General features: G+C 46.9%; 1 protein-coding gene across 3 annotated transcripts in view; it reads right to left on the bottom strand.

Moving 5' to 3' along the window:
• Positions 1-1,559: 1,559 nt before the first annotated feature.
• The window catches only part of NFRKB (nuclear factor related to kappaB binding protein), a 461,159-nt gene continuing 435,306 nt past the window's right edge, over positions 1,560-27,412 (bottom strand). For all 3 annotated transcript variants that reach the window (XM_069224477.1, XM_069224478.1, XM_069224479.1), the window contains one exon: positions 1,560-2,088. In XM_069224477.1, coding sequence (XP_069080578.1) covers positions 1,963-2,088 — 126 coding nt within the window. In that variant the 3' untranslated portion in view covers positions 1,560-1,962. The remainder of the gene's footprint in view (positions 2,089-27,412) is intronic.

Genomic DNA, 27,412 nt, shown 5'->3' with positions numbered 1-27,412 from the left:
TAATACATGAACAGATAAATTCCCTTGCATCTCTGAAAAGCTGCTAACATTACCACTTGAAGAATGAGATGGGAGTGGATTAGGCCAGCCAGCCAGCCGTACCATGAATTGAAAATGTTGATTCCACAACATCAAGCGTGGCATGTCCGGTGCTTTAGTATCATTTGAATAAAAAAGTATGTATTTCATATCACTAGTGACCAAGCATTCACCTAGTTGGAGAAGGTAAATATGATGGAGCACAACAAATTTTAGAAAAATTCTTGTGCAGCCATTTGAACCATTTTTCTTGTGTTGGAAACTTCTGGTTTGTCTTTTGCTCTATTAACATCTAGGATTCCTTCGATGGCCTAAAAGGGGTAGTGTATTAAATTCCCAGGTTGGAATGTCGGGCAGAGGTCTCAGGCACTTGAATGTGGGACTATTCTGCTGAAAATATAGTCTTTAATTTCCTTTTTATGCTCTGCCATAGCAGAAGATGAGTCATTATACTTTAGACCACTGGGGTGCTCAGAGGTGGTGCATGAGCAGGGAGGTCATTAGTGGGTAGTATGCTTTCTCCAAGAGGGCAAAGAGTTGCCAACCTTTGTTTTGCTTACTGCCCACGTAATTGTTTTGCTGTTGGTTCTACCGGCTTTCCCACATTTCAAACAGGAAATACAAAAGTACTGATGGTGTTTTCTCCCATAAGATCTGAGGTTTTGATGTTGAAAACCTTCTCTAGAAGACTCAATTTAAGAGTTTCCAATTGCTTTTTATCAGTATGTGTGACAAGCAAATAAGACACAGGATACAGCTGAAATTTGGGTTAGAAATAAAGGCTGAAAATACAGTGCTTTTAAAGAATCTTTGTTATATGAAGGCCAAAAATGATATGTCTAACGATCTTCAACAGCACGGTTTGAGATTGCAGGTTTCTATAATTGAAGAACAGGGTCAATGTCCATCACCTTTTAAAGCCACATGTTCTACTGTGGTTTTTAACTGAAGGAGATATTAGGGAAAATCCTTTCTTAGTGAAATGTAATATAAATTTGAGTACAATTGGACATCTTAAAAACTTAAAACATATGCCCTCTCATGTAAATGTTTTCAATTAACAAAAAAAAGGCTATAGAAATGTTAAAATGTATTTTTGGATACTGGACATGGTTGGATCATTTGTTGTTCATATAAAAGAGTCAGAAGTATGGAATTTGAGAACTGTAACGTTGGAAAGGGGTACATCATTACTGCTTCATTAACTACAATTCTACATTTTGTATGTGCATAAAATGTATTTGCTCAAAACAAAATTGTAGGCTCTGGTTTGATCTTAAGTAAAAATGACAAACAAATTACACAGATGTGTTTCTTAGTAGGCAGCAACACATTCCTTACTGGTAAATTCATAGAAAGCACTTTCTACACTAGGCCATTTACCTAGATCACAAGTACTACAGATGAAGTCTGAAATATGCCTGCAAAAGTGAATGGAACCCAAGGCTCAAAAAGTCAGAATAAAGCTTTGGACCTGTAAAGTGAGTAAAGTCTAAAGAAAATATACACACTCTGAGTAATAAGTTAAGCACTTTGTATTGAGATATACAGTAAATCAGAATGCATACACAGCAGGTGACCCTGTTCATTATATACTATAAACAAACCATGAACAACTAAGATCTTTTTGGTGGCAGTTGTTGGAGGCACAAAGGGACAGAATAAACAAGTAAGATTCAATGATCCTGGAACTGTGCTTTTAAATTCTCAAACATGGCCTCCAGGATCCTAATCGGTCTTTAATATCAGCTGGTCAAATGGAGCGTGGAAAATCTTGTTCCATTCATTCTAGGAATATGGTTATCCCTCAACACAGTGTATAAAGATTAAGATGTTATCATATAAATATCCAACAGTGGTGGATCGGCTCCAGATGAGGCTGAACTTGAAAGTAGCAGATGAATTCTAGAAAACACTCTCTGCTCACAAATGGTCCGGTGCCTGTTTTGATGATGGAGCAGTGGCAACTACAACAGTAGAGACCGGTTTGGATGAACCAGCTGCTGTGCCTTGTTGGAGATGAGTGGCTGGCACAGTCTGTATACGAACCTATATCAAATAAAAGAGAACATTCAATAAAATCCATAAAGGGTAATAAAGATCAGAGCTGAAATTTCAGAATTGTTGCTTTAAAATTAAAAACACATGTCCTGTGTGTGTCTCTCTTTAAGTATGCTAAATGAAAGGATCCCAGCACAAGACTTCAGTTACAAACCAAAGAGACATCTCAAGTACACAAGAACTCGCCCAACAGACATCACATCTACCGTTACCGGTAACCATTTATGTGCACTAAAAGAGACCACTACACATGTATGCCTACAATGACAGTTTCATCTCTCTCTACTTTTACAAACGTTCCTTGCAATTTTGCTTTTGCCACCAGAGAAAGGCAAGATCTATCCTTTAGTGGAGAATACCACCTGCAGTCCAGGATTCCCTCACAATAGCCGCCCTCCACACAACTTTGGAAGCAACTTTCCTGACTCAACAAACAAGTCCTCTAATGTGATCAGTAGAAACATTGAAGCCCTGCTTTGCCATTAGAACAAACTCTGAACATATCCTTCCTCATTTTAAACACTATGTGAGAAAGTAGCCTCTTTCTAGCCTGGTTACCCAGACTTTTGGCCTGCTTGTGAGTGTGTGCTTTTACTATCTCACTGGGATTCTGCTAGCCAGGACCCCAGGTCACATAGTTAAACCCCTATTTGTCACTGTGCTTTGCCTGTCTCACTGGGATCCTGCTAGCCAGGACCCCACTGCTCATAGTTTGTGGCCTAATGTGTGTGTTGTCAGTAGTGCTTAACTATGTCACTGAAGTTCTGCTAACCAGAACTCCAGTGCTTATGCGGTCTCCACCTCCAAATTAGTCACTATAGTTTAGTGACTCCATATTCCAATTGGCACACTGGACCCCCCTTATAAGTCCCTAGTTATGGTACCCAAGGCATTGGGGTTCAAGGAGATCCTTATGGGCTTCAGCATTTCTCTTGCCACCCATTAGGAGCTTAGACAAACCTTTCAACAGGACTGTCACTGCAGCCTTAGTGAAATACTGCACGCACTATTTCACAGCTATTTTCACTGCACTTAAGTAACTTATAAGTCACCTATATGTCTAACCTTCATTTACTGAAGGCTATGTGCAAAGTTACTAAGTGTGAGGGCACCCTTGCACTAGCAAAGGTGCCCCCCACGCTGTCTAGGGCCAATTCCCCAGATTTTGTGAGTGCAAGGATACCATTACACGTGTGCACTACATATAGGTCAATACCTATATATAGCTCCACAATGGTAACTCCGAATATGGCTATGTGAGGTGTTTAAGAGTATGGAATCCCATGCATTCTGGGGGCTCCACCATGGACCTCCAGTACTGCCAAACCAGCTCTCTAAGGCTTGCACTTCAGCTACATCTGCTGCCACTTCACAGACAGGTTTCTGCCCTCCTGGGGTCTGAGCAGCTCAGTCCCAGGAAGGCTGAACAATGCATTTCCTTTGGGAGGAGGGTGTTATACCCTCTCCCTTTGGAAATAGGTGTTACAGGCCTGGGAGGGGTATCCTCCCAGAGACTCTAGAAATGCTTTGTAGGGCACAGAAGGCGCCCTCTTTGCATAAGCCTGTCTACACCGGTTCAAGGACCCACAGTCCCTGCTCTGGCATGAAACTGGACAAAGAAAAGGGGAGGAGCCACTCCCCTCTCCATTGCCACCCCAGGGGTGGGGACCAGAGAGCCTCCAGTGTATCCATGGAGTTAGCCATCTTGTTTTCCAAGGTGTGGGGACACTGGAGATCTCCGAGTGGCCAGTGCCAGCAGGTGACATCAGAGACCTCTCCTGATAGGTGCATGCCAGGGTAGGTAGCCAATCCCCCTCTTACAGCTATTTAGGCTCTCTTCTGTGTGTTCCCCTTCAGATTCAGCTTGCGAGACTCCTACGGGAATCCTCTGCATCCTCTGCTTCAGCTTCTGATCGTCAGATCAACCACAGGAACCAATGTAACTGCTAAAAAGTACCCAGGATGACTTCTGTGGCCTGCAACTTCAGCTCCAGCCAGCGTTTGCAACAGTTTTCAAGGTGTGCATGCTCTGAGGACTCCCTGTCTTCACCTTGCCCCATAAGAATCGAAGGAATCTCCTGTGGAGAGGCGGAGTCACTTCCCTGCTCCTCCAGGCACATTCCAAGATGACAAACAGTTCTCTGAGCCTCCTCTCCTGATGACAAGCATGCTCCCTGGAGCATAGGTGGTGGACCAACATGACCCAGACTCTCCTAAGGTCCAGCTGTCCAGATTTGGAGGAGTTAAGAGCTTGCCTTCCTGGTTTGCGACAGTACCCCTGTGCACTGCATCATCTCTAGCTCTTTGGGCTTCTGTGCACTTCTTCCAAGAATCCTTCATGCACAGTGTAGCCTAGGTCTCCAGCACTCCATCCTGCGACGCATAACTCGCTGAGTTGTTCTCCAGCGGCGTGGGACCTTCTTTTGTTTGTGCTGCACCAACTGCAATTTGCACCTTCTTTGTCCCCGTGTCCTGGGACTCCCGTGGGTGCCGCCTAGTCAAATGTGGGCTCTCTCCAGTGTTGGGAGGCCCCCCTGCCTCCTGAGTCCGAGTTGAGGCCCACAGGTCCCCTTCTGGGTCCTGTCAGTGCCATTTTGACGCAACCCGCGTCCATGCTTGAACCAAGGCTTGTTGGATGAATCCAGCGACGCAAACAGCCTGCATCCAACTTCTCGACGTGGGAAATTTCCTGCACCACGCAGGAACCCGTGGCCTTCTTCTTTGGGGCTCTTCTGCAGACTTCTTCTAACTGGAGAATCATCTTTTGCACCATCTTCTAGGTTGGTAGGGGCTCTTGTCCTTCCTGGAATCTTCTGGGACTTCTGGACTTGGCCTCCTCTCTTCACAGGTCTTCAGGTCCAGGAATCCACCATTTGTTGCTTGCAGTCTTGCTTGGTTCTTGCAATAACTCTTATCACGACTTGTAGTGTGTCCTGAGGAAACTTGCAGTACTTTACTCCTACTTTCCTGGGCTCTGGGGTGGGCTATTTTACTTACCTTTGGTGTTTTCTTACACCCCCTGCGCCCCTCTACACACTACAATTGCCTAGAGGGGAATTTGTGATAACTATATGTTTTTTGTTGCTCCTAGGCCTATTGCATTCTACTATATTTTCAACTGTTTGCACTATTCTATGACTATTTACTTACCTGATTTTGGTCTTTAGTGTATATATTGTGTATAATACTTACCTTCAAAAGGAGTATTGTCTCTTAGATATTTTTGGCCTTGTGTCACTAAAATAAAGTACCTTTATTTTTGGTAACACCGAGTATCGTCTTTTATTGTGTATAAGTACTGTGTAAGTATAGTGGTATTGCAGGAGCTTTTCATGTCTCCTAGTTCAGCCTAAGCTGCTCTGCTACAGCTACCTCTAGACAGTCTGAGCTGCTAGAACACTGCCTACATTTCACTAATAAGGGATAACTAGACCTGCTATAAAGTGTAAGTACCTTAGGTATCCACTACAAACCAGGCCAGCCTCCTACACACTAACATCCACTTGCACTTTGCAAATAAGAAAGGAAATCAAAGAATTTCTCCACACCACCAAATAGGGACAGCATACATCAATTTAACATCATTGTTCCTCATCTTTTCCCTATCCTATCTAATGACAGAGATTCTTACTCAGAGGCAGAAAAAGGCAAACTGATCATACTAGAAATACCAGTCATCCATGGGTGAATGTATGTATGTATGCATGTAGGAATCATGTGCAACACACCTACAAATTGACTGCTGCCCAGAAAGGAGGTACAACCTAGCACCCCCCACAAAGAAATTAAATATGGCTGTAGAAATTACTTCTGAAGACTGATCAGATTAGAACATAGGCTAGTGCTTTGAAAAAAGGTGATAGACCGTATCAATTGCTGAGAAACTCAGATTACAATCTAAGTAAGCATGTCTCAAAGTTGTGTATAGTTTACATTTTGTAGACAGTGAATTTTGTAAAGATGAACACATTATTAGATCATTATAATGTGCCATCTATAGAAATGCAGTTTTCAGGTAACGTTTATGTTGTATAATGCTCACTTGAAGAAGAGTTTCCAAGCTGGCCAAATGATATTCTGATATTACATCAACTATATATATTGTTCATTCGGTTAGTAAGTTAGTTTGATTTACTGTCAAAAGCAGCCCAGTAAATCAGAGTACACAATGTATGTGTTATAGTCCCATCCACACTTTAATTTTGTTAGCAAACAGAATAAGGTCAGTAGTGGCCCAACCTTAAGGGTGGAGGGGAACACATGAAGGGTGTCTGTCAGGCTCAGCAAACGTCAGCCTGACAGACATTTATCATTTTAAGGTCAGGCGTCCATGCACTGTGCATGTGCTAAATGAGCCTAGAGACTGGCTGCCTGACTGCCAGACTGAAGATTTTACAACCCTATGGGCATGATTTCCTCAGTCCGGCAAATCGCTTCCCTCTCACCACCCAAGATCACAACTGTGGTTCTTTTTAAAATATTTTTGTTATATTTGGTGCGTTTGTGTATGTATGAATGTATGTGTATTTGTGCATGTGTGCTGTGAAGGATGTTCACGTGCTTGTGAATAGATGGGTATGAGTGAGTGTGCATGTAGATGGGTGAATTCATAAAGGATGGAAAGGGTTGGAATGTCAAACAAGTGCATTTAAGAGAGGATGAAAACTGTTTACAATTGGCAGGTTCTTAGTGAGACTGCCGACAGACATTGCTGGAATCTGCTGTTTGGTCTTTGGAATCACATTGTGATCCACAGTCTCCCTTCAATTTAGATTTTGTGGCTAGGTCACAAAAGAGATCTGATGCCCAAATTGGATTGCCCGATTCAGTTACAAATACAGAAAAAAGGATGGGCAGGGTGAGGACACCAAGACTCAAAAACTATATTTGAATTTCTTTGTACATATTGGTTGTGGATTCTTATTTGTTAGAGAGCAGGCAAGTATAACCAAGTAAAACTAGACATTTAAACTATGGGCACAGCAGTGGCACTGAAGAAGCACCCATACTTCTCTCTGAATAAGAAGCTGATTTGACCAGGTGTCTCCACCCAGTCGATCACGAGCTAGCAAGAGCTCCCAGACATCTTCAGAGTAGTGCACAGTCTTGAGTTCATTTTTAAATAAACAGCTACCACCCAAGCATGCTGACATCAGTTTCTTTTTACGACTTTCCACACCAGAAGCGCAGAGCCATGAAGAACACTGACCACGGGTGTGGATAACTAGGTCCCTGAAAGGGATACAGCCCTGCCTCTCGAAATCCGTTCACAGAGTTGGGAGGATGGCTGCGTTGGTAAGGAATCTGCAGCTAGATATAGGCCCTCATTATAACATTGGCAGTAATGACCGTCTAGGTGACAGCCGCCAAAACACAATCACCGCGGCTACCTACCGTCCGCCATATTATGACCGTAGCTGGAATTCTACCAAAAGGCTGGTGGTCATGGCGGTGGACGGCAGTAAGGTGCAGCGCCACGCCAGTAAACCGCCGCAGACTGTATCATGACACATGATACAGCCTGGTGGTGTTCTGCTGGCGACGCCCGATAAGGGGAGGGGGGCGGTGTGAGGGGAGAATGTTGTGTGTGTGTGTTTGTGGGGGATGAGAGGGGTGTATGTGATTGTGTGCGTGCATGCGGGTGTGTGGCGTGTGGAATGCAAGTGTGCATGAATGGGTGTGATAGTGCATGTATGTTTTGTGGTGTGAATGATTGTGTGCTAGAATGTATGTCAGTGTGTTCATGTGTGTGGGTGAATGAATGTATGCATGCGTGGGTGGATGTGAGTATGAGTGTGTATATGCGTGTGTATTTCATGAATGTGTTGTGTATGTCGGGGGGTTTGGGTGGGAGAGAACTCTGGGGAGGGAGCGACCCCTATCAGTGTCAGGGAAGGAATTCCCTGGCACTGATAGTGCATACCGCGCCATGCTTTTCATGGCAGTAAGATTGCCACGAAAACCATGGTGGTAGGCGGGGTCATTATCCCATGGGTGGGACAGTGACGGCCGCCTGGCTGGGGACTGAAGTCTCCAGCCCGGCAGCTGTTACCGCCCTGGCGGACGGAGTGGTACATTGGCAGTTTGGCTTGAGCTGAATCGCCAATGTCATATTTTGAGGAAAGGTACCGCCAGCCTGTTGGCAGTACCTTTCTCCAAAATACCGCCGTCTGCCAGGGTCATAATGACCCCCATAGTCTCTACCAGATAAGGCATTACCAAAGGTAAGTGACTTATTCATCTGACAGAGACTTTGAGCTGCAGATTCCTTATCTTAGAATAGATACCCAAGCAATACCATCCCCAGAGGTGGGTCTATGGACCAATTTCATATGAAGAAGTCCTGCAGAATCTAACAGACAAAACATCTGCCATGACTGACTTGACTGTACAGGCAGTAATGTTTAGTAAACTTGTGCAGAGAGGACCACATTTGATTAGCAGATATCCAGGACTGGATCTCTGTGTGCTAATAAGGTGGTTGCAGCCTTGGCTCTGGTGGATTGAGCACACAAGCTCTCAGGGGGTTGCCTCTTGGCCAATGTGTAGCAGATTTTAATGCAGAGCACGACCCATCTGGAAATAGTCCTTTTCTACACAGCATAATCCTTTTTAGCTCTGACATATTCATCGAAGAGTTGATCGTCCACGCAGAACTTTTGTATACAGCCAAGGTAGAATAACAACGCTTGTTTGAGTTCTAGAAGATAGAGATGCTCCTCTTCCTTGGAAGGGTAAGGTGGAGCATAGAAAGCAGGTAAGGTAATGCACTGACCTACATGAAAGGGCGTGACCACCTTCAGAAGAATGGAGGCCCATTGTGCAAAGCACCACTTTGTCAGAATGGATAGATAATTAAGGCGGCTTAGATGATATGACCTGTAGCTCACTAGCTCTCTGGAAAATGGTATAGCTATGAGGAAAGCAGTTTTGATGGTGAGTAACCGCAGGGGACAATTGTGAAGCAGCTCAAAGGGAGTGCACTTCAAAAATGTGAGCACCTGATTAAAGTTCCACTGGGGCATGATAAGGGGAGGGGGGGGGGGGGGGGAGATTAACTAAACCTTTCAAGAATCTATGTACAATAGGAGATTTGGAAACAGAGGGTTAATCAGGCAATATTAGGAAAGCACAAATAGCAGAGAGATAGCCCTTGAGAGTGCCCAGAGCATAAGAAGAAGAACCTGTGAAAGAGGGCAGAGAGTGCAATATACATTTCTGTTGGAACACCAAGCCACAAATTTCTTCTAACTGCAGGTGTATATCGTCTTGGTGGTGGAACGCCTAGCTGCCACAATGACATCGCAGACTGAGGAAGGACGGGCAAAAGCTGTCAACTACCGTTGCTCAATCTCTGCACTAGAAGGTGGATACTTTGACAGGTTTGAGTGGAGAACCCTCGCCTGCTTTTATGACAGAAGATCCTCCTGAAGGAGCAGTCCGATCGGAGGATTGATGGCCATGTTCAGTATCTTGGGATGCCAGACTCTGGCCCTCATTTTAACCTCGGCGGTCTTTTTGGAAGACCGCCGAGGTACCGCCGTGCTGAAGACCGCCAGTGCAGGAGGTTTTCTGCACAGCATATTATGACTGCTGGCAGCCCTCCGTCCTTTTTCGGCTGGAAAGCCACCAGCAGCCATACTGGCGGTCAAGTGGAAGCTGCTCCACCTCCACGTCATCAGAACACCGCCAACCGAATCATGTCCCTTGATTCTGTGTGGCAGTGTTCTGGTAATGGGGTGCTGGTGGAGGAGCAGCCCCCATGGATCCTGCTCCCTCCCACAGGATCACCAGACCAGGTAAGGTGATTGCCCATTAGGGGAGGGGGTGGGTGGTGTTGTGTACGTGCATGGGGTGTGAGTGTGTGGTGTGCATGTATGTATGTATGTATGTATGTGTGCCTGTATGACTGTGTGTGTGTGTCTGTTGGTATGTTTGTTGGTATGTGTGCGGGTATGTGTAATGGTGGTGTCTGTATGCGTGTAGGGTGGGGTTGTGTTTCGATGTTGGGGTGTGCGAAGGGGGGCCCTGCCACCTCTGGGTGGTGGTAGAGGGGTCAGGTGTGTGGGGGGAGGACTCTGGGGAGGGGGGTGGCAGAGACCCCTATCAGTGCCAGGGAAGAAATTCCCTGGCACTGATAGTGCTTACCACCATGGATTTCGTGGCGGTACAGAACCCAATGAAATCCATGACAGTACGCGGGGTCGTGATACCTCCGGCGGTGTTGTGACAGCCGCTGGTCTGGAGACCGAAGTCTCCAGCCCAGCAGTCATTACCACCCTGGCTGTCGGAGTGGAGAAGTGGCAGTTTAGCATGGCTGTCACTGCCATGCTTGTAATGCCATTTTTTTTCCCGGCGGCCTGTTGGCAGTATTACTGACATTTCTCCACCTACCGCCAGGGTTGTAATGAGGGCCTCTCTGTGCCAATCCAGAGCCAGCAGAATAATTTGGGTCCCGTCGTTCCTGATCTTTTTGAGAACTCTGGGCAGAAGTGGTATGGGTGGAAAGGTGTACAGGAGGCCTGAGCTTCACTCAAGACGAAAAGCATCTCAGAGCGTGAACCGCCTTGGAAACTCCAGCGCACAAAACTGTTGACATTATGCGTTCCCAGCGGCGGCGAACAGATCTAACCAAGGCTCTCCCCACTGTGGAAAGAGACCTTGCAACACCTCTGGATGGAGATGTCATTCGTGATCTGCTAGCCATCTTTGACTGACTTAGTCTGTCCTGGTGTTCAGAGAACCTGCCAGGGGTTGAACCACAATGGGTTATGCGATGATGTCACAGCCTTATCCAGAGACGGAGAGCCTCTTGACAAAGGCTCCATGACCCAAACTCTCCCTGTTTTTTGCAGAACCACCTGGCAGTGGTGTCCATGAACAACTGAACAAGCCTTCCCTTCAAGGAGGGAAGAAAGTCTTTCAAATCCAGTCAGTCGCATGGAGCCCCAGCAAGTCCGGACTCCATCAGAGGCCTCTGATCTTTACTACTCCCAGATGGCTGCCCACCTCAGGAGAGATGCTACTGTGAGACTGGTTGGGGAAAGGAGAGGGATCTGCCGCTGACCAATCGCGGTTCATTAGCCACCACTGCAGATCTTTCGAAGATCCCTCCGAGACATGGACCATGTCGAAGAAATTCCCCTGATGCTGTGCCCACTGAAACTACAGGTCCCACTGTAGAGTCTGCATATGCCAACGTGCATTTGTATTTAGCAGTATACAGGAAGCAATGAGTCTAAACAGCCACAGTGTGTCACACCAAAACCCAGGATAGAGGCTGAAACATCGGTATCTTATCCTGAATATCTGGGACTCGTCGCTTGAGAGGATATGGCCGAAACTGCAGTGTGTCCAGAAGAGCTCCGATGAAAGTGACCATCTGAGAAGGAGTCAGGTGTGACTTCGCCATGTTGATAGTGAACCCCAGCGAAGCAGGAGGTGAGACGTAGTCTGGAGGTGGAAGACGACAGCCTGGGGTGAACCCACCTTCAACAGCCAGTCGTCAAGATAGGGAAAGACTGGCACCCCGGATCTCCACAGATGAGCTGCAACCACCGCTATCACCTTGATGAATACCGAGGGATGCTAGTCAGGCCAAAAGGAAGCATGATAAACTGGAAATGGTCATGGCCGACCGTGAACCACAGGTAACACCTCAGGGCAGGATGGAAAGGAATACGAAAATAAATATGTGTCCTGCAAGTGCAACACTACCATCCAGTCTCCTAGGTCCAGGGCAGACAGCACCTGAGCCAAGGTGATCATCTTTAATTTCTCCTTCTTGAGGAAGTAGTTGAAGGGCTGGAGGTCTAGGATAGGACGAAGGCCTCTGTCTTTCTTTGGCACCTGAAAGCAGCAGGAATAGCAACAAAGACCTGGCGAAGAGAGCCACAACTTCTTTGTGGAGAAGAGAAAGATCTATCTTGAGATGGTGGCATGGGGGAAGGAGAAGTCAGGAACAGTGCCCGTGACAGTAAAAAGACAAATTAGGAGGGTTTGGAATCTGCAGCGGTGGGGCGGGGTAGTGCACTGACCTGACCTCTGGCTGCCTGATCCACAGGGTTTGGGATACTGCACCCTCAGCCGTACAGGGGCTGAAGAGCATGCATGACACGGTGGCTGGGTCGGAACTGGTGTGGTTAGTAGCCTCATCTGCAGCCACGAAAGGGGTGAAATGCGAACTGGGGATTGCGCGGACTGAAGATAAGCCCAAGGACTGGACTGTAGCCCGACTGTCCTTAAATCTCTCGAGCACAGAGTCTGCTTTGTGTCGGAAGAGACAGGAGCCATCAAAGGGTATGTCCATCAAAGAAGATGTGACATACCACAAGAAGCCAGTAGTTCGTAGCCAGGTGTGGCACCTAAGGGCCACCGTTGACAAAACCGCTCTGCATAGTCAGTCGTGTTGAATCCACATCAAATTGTGAATTTTGCTGCATCTCTCCCTCTGCTACCACTTGGGAGAGCATGGCCTGGGCCTCCTCCAGGACTGCAGGTAGCACTTGTGCAACCATATCCGACAGAGGGTGGAGGTAACAGCCTAAAAGGCACAGTATTCACAGACCGCAAGGCCAGGCTGACGGAAGAAAACATCTTCTTCTAAAGGGTTTCCAACTTCTTTGATTCTTTATCCAAAGAAGCGGTAAGGAACTCGCCAAGGCTGATATGAGAGATGGAAGACTGGACCACCAAACTCTCAGCGGAGGGGTGCTGCATGCAGAAACTTGGGCCCCCTGGGGTGGGCCGGGGAGGATTGTTCTGTTCACAGGAGCCCGTTTGTTGGGTTTTGACCAGATACCCAAAAGGACATCTGTAAGGGCCTCATTAAATGGGAAGAGTGGTTCAAATGGGGAGAATACTGGCTGAGGCACCTCTGTCAAAACATTAGTATTGACCACCACTGAGGGCAAATGAAGGTCAAGGACCTCCACAGCCCTCTCCACCACCACAGCAAAAGACGCTCCCTCCTCTGTAGCCGTAGTAGGATGAGAAAGCATGCCAGCAACTGGGAAGTATCCAGGCCACTGGCTTCGCCCAGTTTCTCACACCAGTCCACATCTTGTTTATAAGGCTGGACTTCTAAAGGGTCCAGTGATCCCTCTTATTCCTCCCTAAGACCAAGCCCATATGAATAGGGCTCAGGATGTAATCTGGGAGGCAAAGCTACCAATGGTGCCGGATATGATGTTAAGTGACGCCCCTCTGGCTCTGTATCGAAGTTGGGGATCGAAATGGGGATGGTGTTGCCGGTGGGTGCAGGTGGCACTGGGAGCATCAGCATCGCAAATGTCACTGGGGAAGGTCCAGGAGTGGATCCATGGGGCCCCAATGGCCCCAGGGCAGGAGCTGTTTGCGCAGAACCAGCAGGGGCCCCTGCCGAGCCTGAAAAAACACCAGAGGGGTCAGTCCACACAAATATGGTGCACAAGGCGCCATAAAACTCCTTGGGTTGGGTGGGGGTTGCTCCGGCTTCCAGAAACTCGGGGATGTACAGAGTCAGCTCAGAGCAGGCTCAACTGCTGAGAGACACCTAGAATGCAGACGCTGCTGCATCATGTCAACCGACAGATGCAGAGAAGTCGAGGCACAATTTAAAGACAACTTCATTTTATGCTTGGACTTACCAGAGTGTCCCAAAGATTTTGAATGGGACAACGACCTTGGATAACGCGACTGATCCTAACACCATCTTCTCAACTGGGACCTCAACCAGCGCAGAGTCACAGGACCGCTCCCTCAATGCCTTCGGGATCACTGCATTAGCAGAAGAAGCATGACTTTGGGTCGTGGTCACGCTTGAGACACCACAGGCAAACATAGTGAGTGTCCGTCTCCGGTATGGGCCAGCGACAGGCGCCCCATGGCTTGAAGATGGCCTTCCTGGATGACAACCTGCCACACTAGGAGGTAAAACTAAAAAAAGCATCAATAAAACGCTAAAACAGGTCAGCCTGAAGGGGTATCTCTTCCCAGATCTGAATTGGCTAGCACAGAAAGAAAAAAAGTGAAGTCAGGACTCCCATGTGGCGTATATGAAAATAAGTTACTTACCTGTGACTATAGTTCTCCAGTATTGGAATCTTTCGTAGATTCACATGCTTGAATCATTGGACCTTGTCAAGATCGGAGTCCCCGTACCTTAAAATAGACGTCTCCATAGACATAATAATAATGTCTTATAGCCCTACTTTTAAGTAATCTATCCAAGTCCTTATGTAAATAAGGACCAAACTCTAGAATCAACCAATCTGATAATCCCACCCTCTAGAACCCTCCTGAGAGAAGCTCCAGTACCTCAGATTTTCTAAGCACTAGTACGTATCCTAAAAGTTCGTTTGTTAGCTTTATTCGGTAAAGATAAATACCATAAAAGCACACCACAATTCACAAATTCATAATTTTACAAAAGGACAAGCTATGTATAAAAATCCTCAAAAGTAAAACGTTGAACTACATAAAAAAACTTTAAACAAACATTTTCCCTCTAAAAATTCATACCATATTACAGAATTGTGCAAAAATGCAAACATTTTCATGATAGGTATCAGGAGTCAAATGCATACCTAACTAGACACAATAAATAAGGTAAGAATAAAACATTTCTATTTAAAAGGTGCAAGGATATAAAAACATAAAAGATTCATTAAAGAATGAGAAGTTGATAAATGCATACATTAAAAAAGTTGATTGAGAGAAGTTAAAAAAAGGTGAGCTTCCCCCGGGAGGTGGGTGGGTCGCATGTGAATCTATGAAAGATTCCAATACTGGAAAACTATAGTTACAGGTAAGTAACTTATTTTCTTACTCCAGTATTGGAACCTTCATAGATTCACATACTAGAATCAGTCTATAAAGCAGTATCTACAGCACAATGCAATGACAATAAATCTTTAGAATTACTGATAGAGACCTATCTTATCTGCTAAAGCATATAAGTATCCTAACATGTAAAGATGCTGTTACTTATAAACACAAATATTCATGTCCATCAACAATGATATCTACATATAAAGCACAACTATTAAAATATGCAATGTGCAGTACGAGAAAAGAAGGATGGAGGGAGGCAGAGTTCGCTCACCCCTACTGGAACAGATGCCGCAGGACCGCATGTCCTACCGCCACATCTCCTTGAGGTATGGCATCCAGACAGTTGTGTCTTGTAAACATGTGCGTACTTTTCCAGGTGACAGCTCTGCAAATGTTTTGTAGGGGTACACCTGCGAACAGTGCCATTGATGTTGAGACAGATCTGTGGAATGCTCCTGTACAGAGGATTGCAAAGGCTTTCCAGCTGCCTGGTGACAAAACTTTATAGCAGCTACTATCCATCTTGCTATTCCTGGTTTCGAAAGGGATTGGCGCTTTTGCGGGTCGCTAAAAGCAACAAATAACTGTTTTGACTTGTGAAAAAGTTTGGTTTTCTCTAGATAAAACTTAATACATCTTTTGATGTCTAGAGAGTGAAGAGCCCTTTCTGTTGGAGATGACGGATTTGGGAAGAAAGTCTTTAAAATCAAAGGTTTGTTAATGTGGAGGTCCGATGGTACTTTGGAAGAAAATTTTGGGTGTGTGTGAAGGATCACTCTGTCATGTTTAAATTGAAGGAAAGGCTCTTGAATGGTTAGAGCCTGGATTTCGCTGATGCGTCTAGTAGAAGTAAGAGCCACCAGAAGAGCAACTTTCCACAATAAGTATTTCGATTCCGCTTTGTGAATGGGTTCAAATGGATGTCTCATAAGCTGAGATAGAACCGTTTTGAGTTGCCAGGAGGGTGGAGGAGGTCTTATTGGCGGAAAAACTCAAAAGAGTCCTTTCAGAAATGGTTTTATTAACCTGGACGACCATAAAGACGGAGATGTCGGGGAATGTCTGCAACGAGATATGGCTGCCAGGTCTACTCTAATGGATGCATGAGCTTATACCAAAGATGCCAGATGGAGGAGATAGGGCAATAGCGGATTAATCTGTTCTTTCGGACACCATAAACAAAACCTTTTCCACTTCAGAGAGTATGTTTTGTTTGTGCTATCCGCTCTGGCCTTTGAAAGTATTCTCCTACATTCTGGGTGAATGTTTAAATGGGCAAACTCATTGTGTTCAGGAGACAAGCTGATAACTTTAGTGATTTGGGGTCTGGGTGCAATACTTGACCCTCATTCCGCGTTAGGAGATCTGGTGAGACTTTCAGTGGAATGCAGTCTTTCTCTGAGGACAGGAGCAGTTCCAAGAACCAACGTTGGTGAGGCCATACGGAGCTATCAGGATTAGTCTGCAACGTTCTCTCTTAATCTTTGTGAGCACTCTTGAAATCACGGGAATGGGTGGAGAAGCGTAGGCAAATATTCCGTACCATCCCATCGAAAAGGCATTCTCTCACGAGCCCGGATGGTGATCCCAGCTTGCATAGAAGTGGCATTTGGTGTTATACGGAGTCGCAAAGAGATCTAGGTTGGGCTTTCCCCATTCGTTGAAGACCTGATCGAGAGCTTCTTGGTTCATCTCCCATTCGTGACAAGAAGATGTTAGTCTGCTGAGGGTATCTGCTGTCTCGTTCCGTTTGCCTGGTAGGTGTTCTGCTCTTAAACTCGCCCCATTTTGAATAGCCCAATTCCAAAATACTTTGAGATTCTCAAAATAGAAGAGACTTTGGGCCTGATTCAGACCCTGGCGGCCGGTGACCGCCAGGGTCACCGGCCACGGGAGCACCGCCGACAGACCGGCGGTGCTCCAAAGGGCATTCTGACCGCGGCGGTTCTGCCGCGGCCAGAAAGGGTAAACCGGCGGTCTCCCGCCGGTTTACCGCTGCCCTTGGAATCCCCCATGGCGGCGCAGCTTGCTGCGCCGCCATGGGGGATCCTGACACCCCCTACCGCCATCCTGTTCCTGGCGGTTCGCCCGCCAGGAACAGGATGGCGGTAGGGGGTGCTGCGGGGCCCCTGGGGGCCCCTGCCGTGCCCATGCCAATGGCATGGGCACGGCAGGGGCCCCTGTAAGAGGGCCCCACTGTGTATTTCAGTGTCTGCCTAGCAGACACTGAAATACGCGACGGGTGCAAACTGCACCCGTCGCACATGCCCACTCCGCCGGCTCCATTCGGAGCCGGCTTCCTCGTGGGGAGGGGTTTCCCGCTGGGCTGGCGGGCGGCCTTCTGGCGGTCGCCCGCCAGCCCAGCGGGAAAGCCAGAATGGCCTCCGCGGTCTTTCGACCGCGGAGCGGCCATATGGCGGTTCCCGCGAGGCGGGCGGCGACCGCCGCCCGCCGGGGTCAAAATGACCCCCTTTGTTTCTCCCTGCTTGTTCAGGTAATGCATCATTGTTCGTCCTTATGAGAACCGCAGATTGTTTTATTCTGGGGAGGAAAGCATTCAGAGCCAGAAAAACTGCTCATAGCTCTAGGAAATTAATGTGATATTTTTGAAAAGCGCTCTTGCACCTTCCATTGGCCTGTAGGTCTTGTAGGTAAGCCCCCTCATCCCTCCAGAGAGGCGTTTGTGGTAATCACCAACAGGGGTCAGTGGGGCAGAGATGAAAGACCTATTGTGATGTGCAATTGTTCTGACCACCAGTGGAGTGCTTCGATCATGCGTGGAGTCACTGTGACCGAGTCGCTGAATGTGCCCTCCGTTAGAACCCATAGAAGATACAATTATTCTTGTAGGGGGTGCATTCTTAGGCCGCAAATGGAATTAGATGAATGCAAGATGACATCATCCCCAGTAGAGATTTGTAACTGCGAACTGGAAGGGACTTTTTTTTTCCTTTTTTTTTTTTTTTTTTAACTCTGGTTGCTAGAGACATGAGTTTGGATTGTCTTTCCAATGCAGGGAAGGCCTTCTCTCTGACCGTGTCTACTGTCGCCCCTAAGAAAGTCATTACTCTCGCTGGCAAGATCTTTGATTTGTTCCAATTCAGGGTGAGACGCAGTTTGCCGAATAATTCCATGCAACCCGTTGTGAGCCTCTCGATACGACTGTGCTTTTATTAGCCAAATGTGGTGTTTTTACCTTCTGAGCTAAGCTGCTACTGGAGCCAGACACTTTGTGAATATTCTGGGGGTAGATTTTAGGCCAAATGGAAGAACTCTGAAATGCAAATGGCTGCTGCCTATTCTGTGGGCAGGTGAGATTGGGATATGAAAAGTATGCATCCTGTAGATCCTGGTTTGCCATAAAGTCTTTGTGATTCAGGCGGAGGAGAATGTCCTGTAACGTGACCATGTGAAAGGTTTGCCGTTTGAGGTATTTGTTTAAGTTGCAGAGGTCGAAAAATGGGACACCATTCCTCCCAGTTCTTGCGTATTAGAAAGAACCCGGAGTAAAAACCTCTGCCCTTTTCTGAAGAAAGAACTCTCTCTATTGCTCCTTTCTTTAGCATGGTTTCGACCTCTGACCGGAGTTGTTTTAGATGCTTTTGAAGGAAGGTATGTGGAGGGTGTGATGGTGGGATTTGGGTGAACTCCAAGGTGTGGCCAAACTGACCTATTTTTAATACCTACTGGTTCAATGTTATTTCTTGCAGTTTTTAAAAAAAAAGTGGGATATTCTTCCCCCTAGTCTGTGAATTGGTGGTGGGGAGGTAGCCGGAACCTGAAAGTGGTCAATGGCGACAAACTGTGTTTTTGCTCTGACGTGCTCTACCTCTAGGAGGAGGTCAGAATAGGACATCTGGGGTTGTCGTCTTTGTGGATATTGTGTTTGAAACTGCTAAGTCGCATAGGAGGGATAACAAAAGTTTTGAAAATTCCCTCTATATGATGGGATTCCTCGCCCTCTGGAGGCACGAAAAGGCAACTTCACAAACATTATGGTACCCAATAATCTGGTGGTGTCCGTGTCAGTTTGAATCGCTTGTAAGGCTTCATCTACGTACTTGCCAAACAGAGCCTCCCCATTAAAAGGAAAGTCCAATATCTTTTTCTGTATTTCTGGTCGAAAGGTAGTTGCCTTAAGCCAGCCTTGTCTACGGAGCACCTGCTAGATGTCTAAACGCATTGGTAGCAATATCCATTGCACAATCAATAACCTCAGCCAAGGTGCGCTCCCCCTCCAATAGGATCTTCTTTGCTTCCACCTTTGAATGCTCCTCAAGCTGGTCCAGATACAGAGCGATATCAGCCCATAATTGCCTGTTGTATCTGCCCAAAATAGCCAAAGAGTTTGCTGCTCTCACTATAAGCCTTGACATAGAGAAAAAACGCTTCCCGATGTTGTCTAGCCTTCTACCTTCTTTGTCTTGAGGTGCTGATATTGGTGTTGACGGATTCTTTGAACGTCTCTGAGCTGCCTGGGTTATTACGGAGTCTGGCTTTGGATGCCCAATGAGACATGTTGGAGCGTCATCTGGAGCCTTATACTTTTTGTCTAACCTTGGTAAGACCACAGTAGCAAGGTTTTTCATCACTTTCAGACCTTCAACCCAGATGTAACTCACTATGGGTATGAAGCGTACACTGTTTTGAAAGGGCTCCTTAAAATCGTATAGGAAGCAGTCCATTTGTTTAGATGGCATGGGCAGCACAAATCTCTTCGCTGCTCTTTCAAACGGATTATGGAAACCCAAAAATGTCTCCTGGGGGTGAAACTTGTAGAAAGGTTCTCTGCAGGGTACTCCTCGCCGATCTAGGCGAAGACATAGGTTTTGGTACTGGGGTGGAAGGTATTGACAGTGGGGGCTCCGTTGGGATCTTTTCTGACTGTGAAGCAGACGGAAACCTCTTTTTGTAGACTGTCAACATAAGTTGGAGATTAGAGATAAGGGAATTTGGAACACAGGCCATATCCTCTGGCACACCTCATTGGTCTCTCTGAGGAGAAAAATACTGCTGGTCATATTCGTCTTCATCATCTTGACGCTTGACCAGTAGCTGAGAAGGAATATGAGCCGCCCCACATGGCCAATCGTCATCCAAATCTTCCTCCAGTAGATTGCCTGGAAGTAAGGTTGTGACCTTACTTGGAGATGTGGCATATGGTGTTATGTCCCCTTAGCTAGTCTGAATTTTTCTCCTCCTCGACGGTGCTGTTGATGAGGTCGTCAACGAAGTCGTCTCCATCTGCGAGGGGTTCGCCTCTGGTCACCGTTGTCATCGACAATGCCATCGTCCCCGGAATGGCCATCGACAATGATACCGATGATGGCGTCATCGATGATATCAATGACATCTTCATCATCATCATCATCCACAGTCTGGTCTTAGATACAGTCGATGTAGACGTCGTCGACGAGCAGGAAGTAATAGAAAGGTTGGTAATGGTGGATGTTGTTGTCGGTGATACAGCCACTGTATATGTTCTCCGCGACGATAACTTCATCGACGGTGGGGTCGTCATCAACGGTCTGTCATCTGGGACTCAGGAAGGCTTTTAAAAAGTAGTAATGATCTTCGGTGGAGGTGTGGATGGCTCTGAAGGTTTAGAAACCTCCTCTGCAGTTGCAGGCGGTGTTTAGATTTTGATGAAGAATATTTTCTTTTATGGGGTAATGTCGATAGACTGCGGACTTCACCAGACCCCTGTGAGGTCTTTTTAAAAGATTTAGAAGGTTGCCCTGAACGCTTTTCAGAGTGAGGTGATCTCTGTCTCTTTTGGAAGACCAGGAAGATTCCTCACTGTCAGAATCTGATGCAGGGTTTTTCCTTTTTTTAAGCTTTTGGAGCCATATGACCAGTCTTCCCTCTCTACCCTTTAGAGTTTTCAAAGAAAAGGTACAACGTACCTTGCATTCACTATCAGAATGTTCAAGACAGAGGCAATATATACAGTCTCTATGTGGATTCTCAGAGAGGGGTCTTTTCTTTCCACATGTACTGCAGGTTCTAAAGAGACTTTTCCTCTCTCTGTCAGACATTATGATGATAATGTCAGGCCCCAGTTATTCCAAGTGTGAACAAAAACACTCTAGAATAGAGAATAATACCAGATGTTGTGGTAAAATCTATTCCAACAGGAAAAAAAGAGCAGAGCTCACTGGAGACTCCCTAGCACGACCTGCGGTAGAAAATCTGAGGTACTGGAGCTTCTCTCAGGAGAGTTCTAGAGGGAGGGATTATCTGATTGGTAGATTCTGGAGTTTGGTCCTTTTTTACATGAGGACTTGTATACATTACTTATAAGTAGGGCTGTAAGCCATTATTATTATGTCTAGGGAGACACTGTCTTTTCTAAGGTACCGGGGACTCCCATCTCGACGACGGGGAATGATTCAAGCATATGAATCTATGAAAGTTTCAATACTGGAGTAAATATATACATGCCGTGGACACCACTCCTGGCGCAGACAATGCTGGCAACCCATGCGGACTTGAACAACACCACCTACTGGCACACAGGGGTTCTGTTAGCAAAAAATCTTTGGGATCCTGTCTGATGCCTGGGATAATTCTAAGGTAAGGAATCTGCAGCTAAAAGTCTTTATCAGATGCAGTGACCACAATCCCTTAACGGCCGGATCTTGCACCCGAGTGTGAGGTGTTTCTGTTGATGGTCAGATGAGGAAGGAGGTCCATGAAGGGCTGACCCTGCAAAAGATTGTTGCTGCTCCGCCACTGCAGAAAGCAATAGGTTCTGGCCCGTATCAACACTATGGTGGTCATTATGGGCTCTGGCGGTCAACAAAAGACCACATAATGAACATTCAGCTGGACCTGAACATTGACGCCAGTTCCATTGGGAGCTGGTGGCAATGTAGCAGTGAGGCGGGTGCTGTAGCACCCGTTGAGTATTTCACTGCCCGTAAATCGGGCAGTGAAATGCGCAACAGGGCTGTGAATGGGGGCCCCTGCACTGCCCATGCCACGTGCAGAGGCCCCGTGGCTTCCATTCTGCCAGCCTTTCCCTGGCGGGGTGAACCCCCAGGGAAAGGCTGGTGGAACATGAAACATTATTCGGCGGGCAGCACTGCTTGCAGCACTGCCCTGTCGGATATGTAACTCCGCCATCACCAGGCTGCCTGGTGGCGGAAGCCTGGCAGTGGCGGAGTTACAAAAGTGGCGGTTCTGCCACGTTTATTATATGGCGGTAATTACCGCCACCGCCGGCATGGCGGCCCAGACCGTCATGTTCATAATGAGGGCCTATATCTTACAAGTGCCACTTCACCTGGGACCATTGTACCAATGGGCACTACAGGAGTAGATGAATGTGTAGACTGGCATGTGGGACTATGGATATGGAGGGAGACATAATTCTTAGTAGATGCACTGCTATTCTGATTGTTAGGTAACAATGTGGGTAAAAAATAGGCAATAGCTGTGGGAAAGCTTGTACTCTAGCTTGGCTGGGATAGACTTTGGCTGTAACTAAATTGAGGGTGGCCCATAAGAAGAGCTGAATCTTAAGAGTCCAAGGGCTGGGATTCAGTAGCTTTTACAGAAAATCCCCAACCTGTGGAGGAGGAAGATGGGTGTCTCAGTGTGCACTAGGAAATGCTGCTTGCCTGCGCTTGTGATCAGCCAATCGTTGAGATAGGAGGAATATGTGGGATGTGTGGCCACCACAGCTAAGCATTTGACTGTAAGATGCTTTGATGACTCCGAAAGGCAAACTTTAAATTGGTAATGTTGCCTACTTAGCGTGCAGTGTAGGTAGCAGCAGTGAGTGGAGAGATGGGTAGTTGGAATTATGCATTCTTCAGATTGAGAGGGGATATGAATTTGCCATGATACAGTAGTGGAATTATCTCATTTACAGTGGTCATATGAAAGTGTTTAGACAAGATGTACCTGTTGAGGGGCATGCAATGCAGAAGAGTCTCAAGGAACCATCTCTTTTGGGAATGAGAAAGTAAAGGGAGTATACCCACTTGCCGGTGGTAATTGAGATGGAATTGGTTCTGTGGCACGGATGATCGCCTAAACCTTCTCCTGAAGCTGGCGGGATGTTTAGGACTGATGGTGTATTTTCAGGAAGGGATATTTGGTGGGGATAAGGTGAGACTGAGGCACTACCCGGGCTTTATGTTGGAGAGAACACACCAGTCGGTGGTGATCCCTTTCCAGTAGGTAATAATCCACTGACCGGTGAGGTGTGGTCGAGGGCTTGAGGGGCAAGTCACTGTTTAAAGGTAGATACTCCCTTATGGGGGAGAGCTTCGGCCTTCACCTCTAGAGTTGTTACCCCCGAAGGAACCGGGTGCGTAACCTCAGTGACCTTGCTGGCACTGATAGGACTGGGATTGGTCAGTGTAGGTGGCCTTGGAAGTGCTTCTAACCTGCTACCTCACAAAAGAGCCCCATCTCAAGGGCATACAAGACTTTAGCAGTGTCTGTGCCCTTCCTAATCTTAATGTTTTCTAGCATTTCAGCCCCTTGTGGCCATCAAAGGGTAAGTTGATGAGATGCTGCCGGACTTCAGGTTTGAACCCAGAGATACGGAGCCAGGAGTTCAGACATAGGATCATAGCTGTAGTAATCCCTCTGGATGAAGTATCGGCCCCTTTCAGGGCAGAACAGATGGTCGTGTTTCCCTTCCGCAACTATCTCTTTTCCATTCTGGGGCAAGATGTTGGAGTAGGTCATCTACCTCATCACTCCATGCTCTGACGTAATAGGACTGAAGACCCACAGAACTAGCAATGTGCTGGTGGGTTGCGGGACCTACTGCTGCTCTCTTGCCTTCAGCGGCAACCCGCTTACTCTCCTTATCTGAGGGAGGCTTCATCTGTGTTTGCTGCTCACTTGTGGGTGGTGGCCAGCACAAGGTAGTTTGGGGGGAGTGACGGGGGGAACGTTGTCTGCTAATGTATAAGGGGTCAGAGGGAGAAGGCTTATATTTTTTCTCTATCTGGATGCAACGATGGGGGATTTCACCAACGTCTTAAAAGCCTCCGGGGCACCCTTGACCATAACCTTTAACAAGGAAGGACCTGGAACAAACGCTTTATCCTAGACTGTGTCTCTACCAAGAAATCATCGTCATCAGGAGTGGTGTACATGTCTACCTTGTGGTAGGCTGCAGCAACTTGAATGACCGCAAGCTAGAAAGTAGTGTCATTCAGGTGAGAAGCCATGACTGGGACATGCTAAAGGTCATGATCCCCTGTGGGCTCTACATCATAGTCTTCCTAGGGATTGTCAGTGGGATGTGGGTAGAGAAAGGTTTCAGAGTCTAGCATAGAAGAATATCCCTTTGTCCTCTTCCTCCATGTTTTCTGGCTCCAAGGGACCACAACTGATGGCTTCCGGGCTGGGTTAATGGGTAAGGACATCTGGTGAAACTGTGTTGTTCTATTCTCCAATGTTGAGGGGGTCGGATTCACCGAAGAGGTCTGACGTTTTCTTGAAGGATCTTTCCATCTTAAGATGTCTCTCTGTCTGCTGACTAAGTGTATTCTTGCAAGTGAAGGCTGTGAGGAAGGAAATGGGGTGTATTATATGTTGTGGTTGTGCAACCTCACAGTGTAATAGAATTACCAACCTCTTTAGGTGCAGCAGGTTTCGTCTGTCAAACCCTCAAACTCATCCCTGGGTAGCTGTGACACTGAACAGCAAGGCTTACATAAGAACACGTGTAAAGCAGTTAAACAGCACCAAAACAACTGAAGAAGAAATCAACAAATTCAGGAAATCCAGCACCAATTTATACAAATAGACAATATAAGAATTTAGGGCCAGATGTAGGTAGGTCCGAGATTGCGACTCGGAAATTGCGAGTCTGTCCGACTCGCAATTTCCGAGTTGCAATCTTGGATGCAGAATGGTGTCTCAGACACCGTCTGCGACTTGCTATGGGGTCGCAAAGACCCACCTCATCAATATTCATGAGGTGGGTCGCATTTTGCGACCCCATAGCGAGTCCCTGCACTCACAGGGATGGTGGCCTGCTGAAGTCAGCAGACCTTCATGTCTGTGACTGCTTTTTAAATAAAGCAGTTTTTTTTTTTTTCATTTTGCAGCCCGTTTTCCTGAAAGGAAAAGGAGATGCAAAATGAAAAAAGTACCGAAACCATTTGGTTTCGTTTTTTCAGGGTAGGCAGTGGTCCATAGGACCACTGCCTGCTCTGGAAAAATATTTTTTTAATTTAAAATTCACAAAAGGGAAGGGGTCCCATAGGGACCCCTTCCCTTTTGCAAATGAGTTACCACCAGTGTGACACTGGTGGTAACTGCGAGTTGCTTTGCGACCGCATTCGCGGTCACAAAGCAATTCTGAATTGCGATGCGAGTCGCAAATAGGAAGGAAACACCCCTTCCTATTTGCGAGTCGCATTCACAAATTGCGAGTCGGTACCGACTCGCAATTTGGGAATGAGCATCGCGTTAGGCCGTTTGCATGGCGCAAACTCCGATTTTCGCAGTTTGCAACATGCAAACGGCTTGCTACATCTGGCCCTTAGATACTAAAATAAAAAAGATCCATTGGAGGATTCTGGACATATGGATTCTACATGTAATTATGAATCCAAGCATTTTCACTAAACTATGAACAAGCCTTGGCAAATTCAATGAATTTGACATTTAGAAACTTTTTTCAAGGAAAACCAGGGTAAATGTTAATGCGGTAAGGTAGCAGTACTTGGAGCTACCAATTCTAGTCAGGGGGACCAGCAGGGTCCTTAGAAACAGTTACCTGCACAGATGAAGCAGTCCTCCATCAGTTCCAGGCATTTTATCGGTGTTGCAGTGGATTCCTATGGAGTGCTCCTGATGCAAGGAATGAAGGATGCTGAAGATGCTCCAACGATGATGTGGATGTGACGCTGTTGAGGGGGATCTTCTTGTGTGGATTCCTCGGCCCACGAAGATGGTGAGGAGGTCCTGGTTGCAGTGTCAACATCCCATGCAGCCTTCTCTGGTCTGGCTGAAGTCCAGTCGCCAATGGATTACCAGTCACCCAGTGTCATGGTCAAAGGCCAATCATTCCTAGGTCGATAACGCACTTTCTGAGGGGGCTATTAGATCTCCAACAGCAATTCCGGGCTCAGCAAACTCGGGTGCAACTCTGTACATTGGGTCATGTTCCTTAGTACTGCACGGCAGCAGCGGTGGTAGCTACTTTAAAACTTTGGGCTACCAACTTGCCTCAGTAGGCTTCTTCAGCTGTTGTATCCCTGGTGCTGTGAACAAGCCAGTCGGCTGGTGCAGAAAGTTGGATCTGTATATACTATATCAAAATGAGATAGTGTTCACAGAGTCCAGGGGTTCCCCAGAGGCTAAAGTGGACAATACTAATGCTCGCTTTTGTGGTAGTGTGGTCGAGCAGTTAGGCTGATCAGAGGGTAGTGCAAAGCATTTTTTGTGCACTCACAGTAAAGAAATGAAGCACACACTTAATGACTAACTCTACGCCAATGTTTTCTTTTTATAGGAAAAAAATATATTTGTTATTTTATTTCTAGAACCAAAAGGATCTTGATGCAGGTAAGTACACTTGCAAATAAGTATCGGACATATGTATCAATTGTACATTTTTGGAGTTTGGCACATAAAACAGTTTACAGACAAGTAACACTTTTCACTTTCAAAAGTCGACACTGCAATTTTCAGTACAGTCCCAGGGGAGGAGAAGTGTTAGTGCAGTTTTTAGGTAAGAACTCGACTTACAGTTCCACTCTCCGGGGGTTAGGATGTCCACTGGTCAAGGTTCAAGATGGCCCCAAACATGCAGCACCAGCAACATGGCAAAGGGTGTAGATGTCAAAGTTGGCGTAAGATTTGGAATGGGATCCAATAGAGACTAGGGGCACTCAGAAACAGATCTGCTGGCAGGTAAGTACCCCGACTTTGGAGGGCAGACCTGGCAGGTTTAGGTGAGTACCGGGGTGGGGCCACAAGTTAGCCCCAAACACACACACCCTTAGTGGCACAGGGGCAGCAGAGTGCAGGGTGCAAACACAGCATCGGGCTCCCAATGCTTTTCAATAGGATGACCCTCAGGGTCACAAATATGCTGCAGGCTGGGTTCAGGGGGGGTCGGTTCCAGTAAACTGAAGGCTGGCAAGGAGGAGGGCTGTATGCTAGACGTTGCTCGAACGTTGGTCTGATTCCCCAATGCCAGAGGGCTGCGGGTGCAAGGGTACCTTTGGGTGTCGGGTATCTTCGTGCAGTTCTCTCACGATCAGGGGGGTCCTCTGCATTTAGGCTGCAGGCGTTGTTGTGTTGGCCAGGTGGGGTCAACCCAAGACTCGAGGTCGGAATCGCCTGGGGACCTGCTCTGGAGTGGTGGGCCACCTGGAGTCAGGCGGTGGGCGTCAGGTGCAGAGTGGGCAAGGCTTACGAATCCGGGGAGTCCTTACTTGGTGTTTCTTCTGGAAAGGGCCACTGTGCTTGGGAGCTCTTTGTCTTTTGGTGGGCACACAGGCCTCTGCAGGTG

The sequence above is a fragment of the Pleurodeles waltl genome, chromosome 3_1 (assembly GCF_031143425.1).
Source record: "Pleurodeles waltl isolate 20211129_DDA chromosome 3_1, aPleWal1.hap1.20221129, whole genome shotgun sequence".
Classification (NCBI taxonomy): domain Eukaryota; kingdom Metazoa; phylum Chordata; class Amphibia; order Caudata; family Salamandridae; genus Pleurodeles; species Pleurodeles waltl.
Note: the sequence above shows the minus strand (reverse complement) of the source record. Positions and strands in the feature narration are given on the sequence as shown.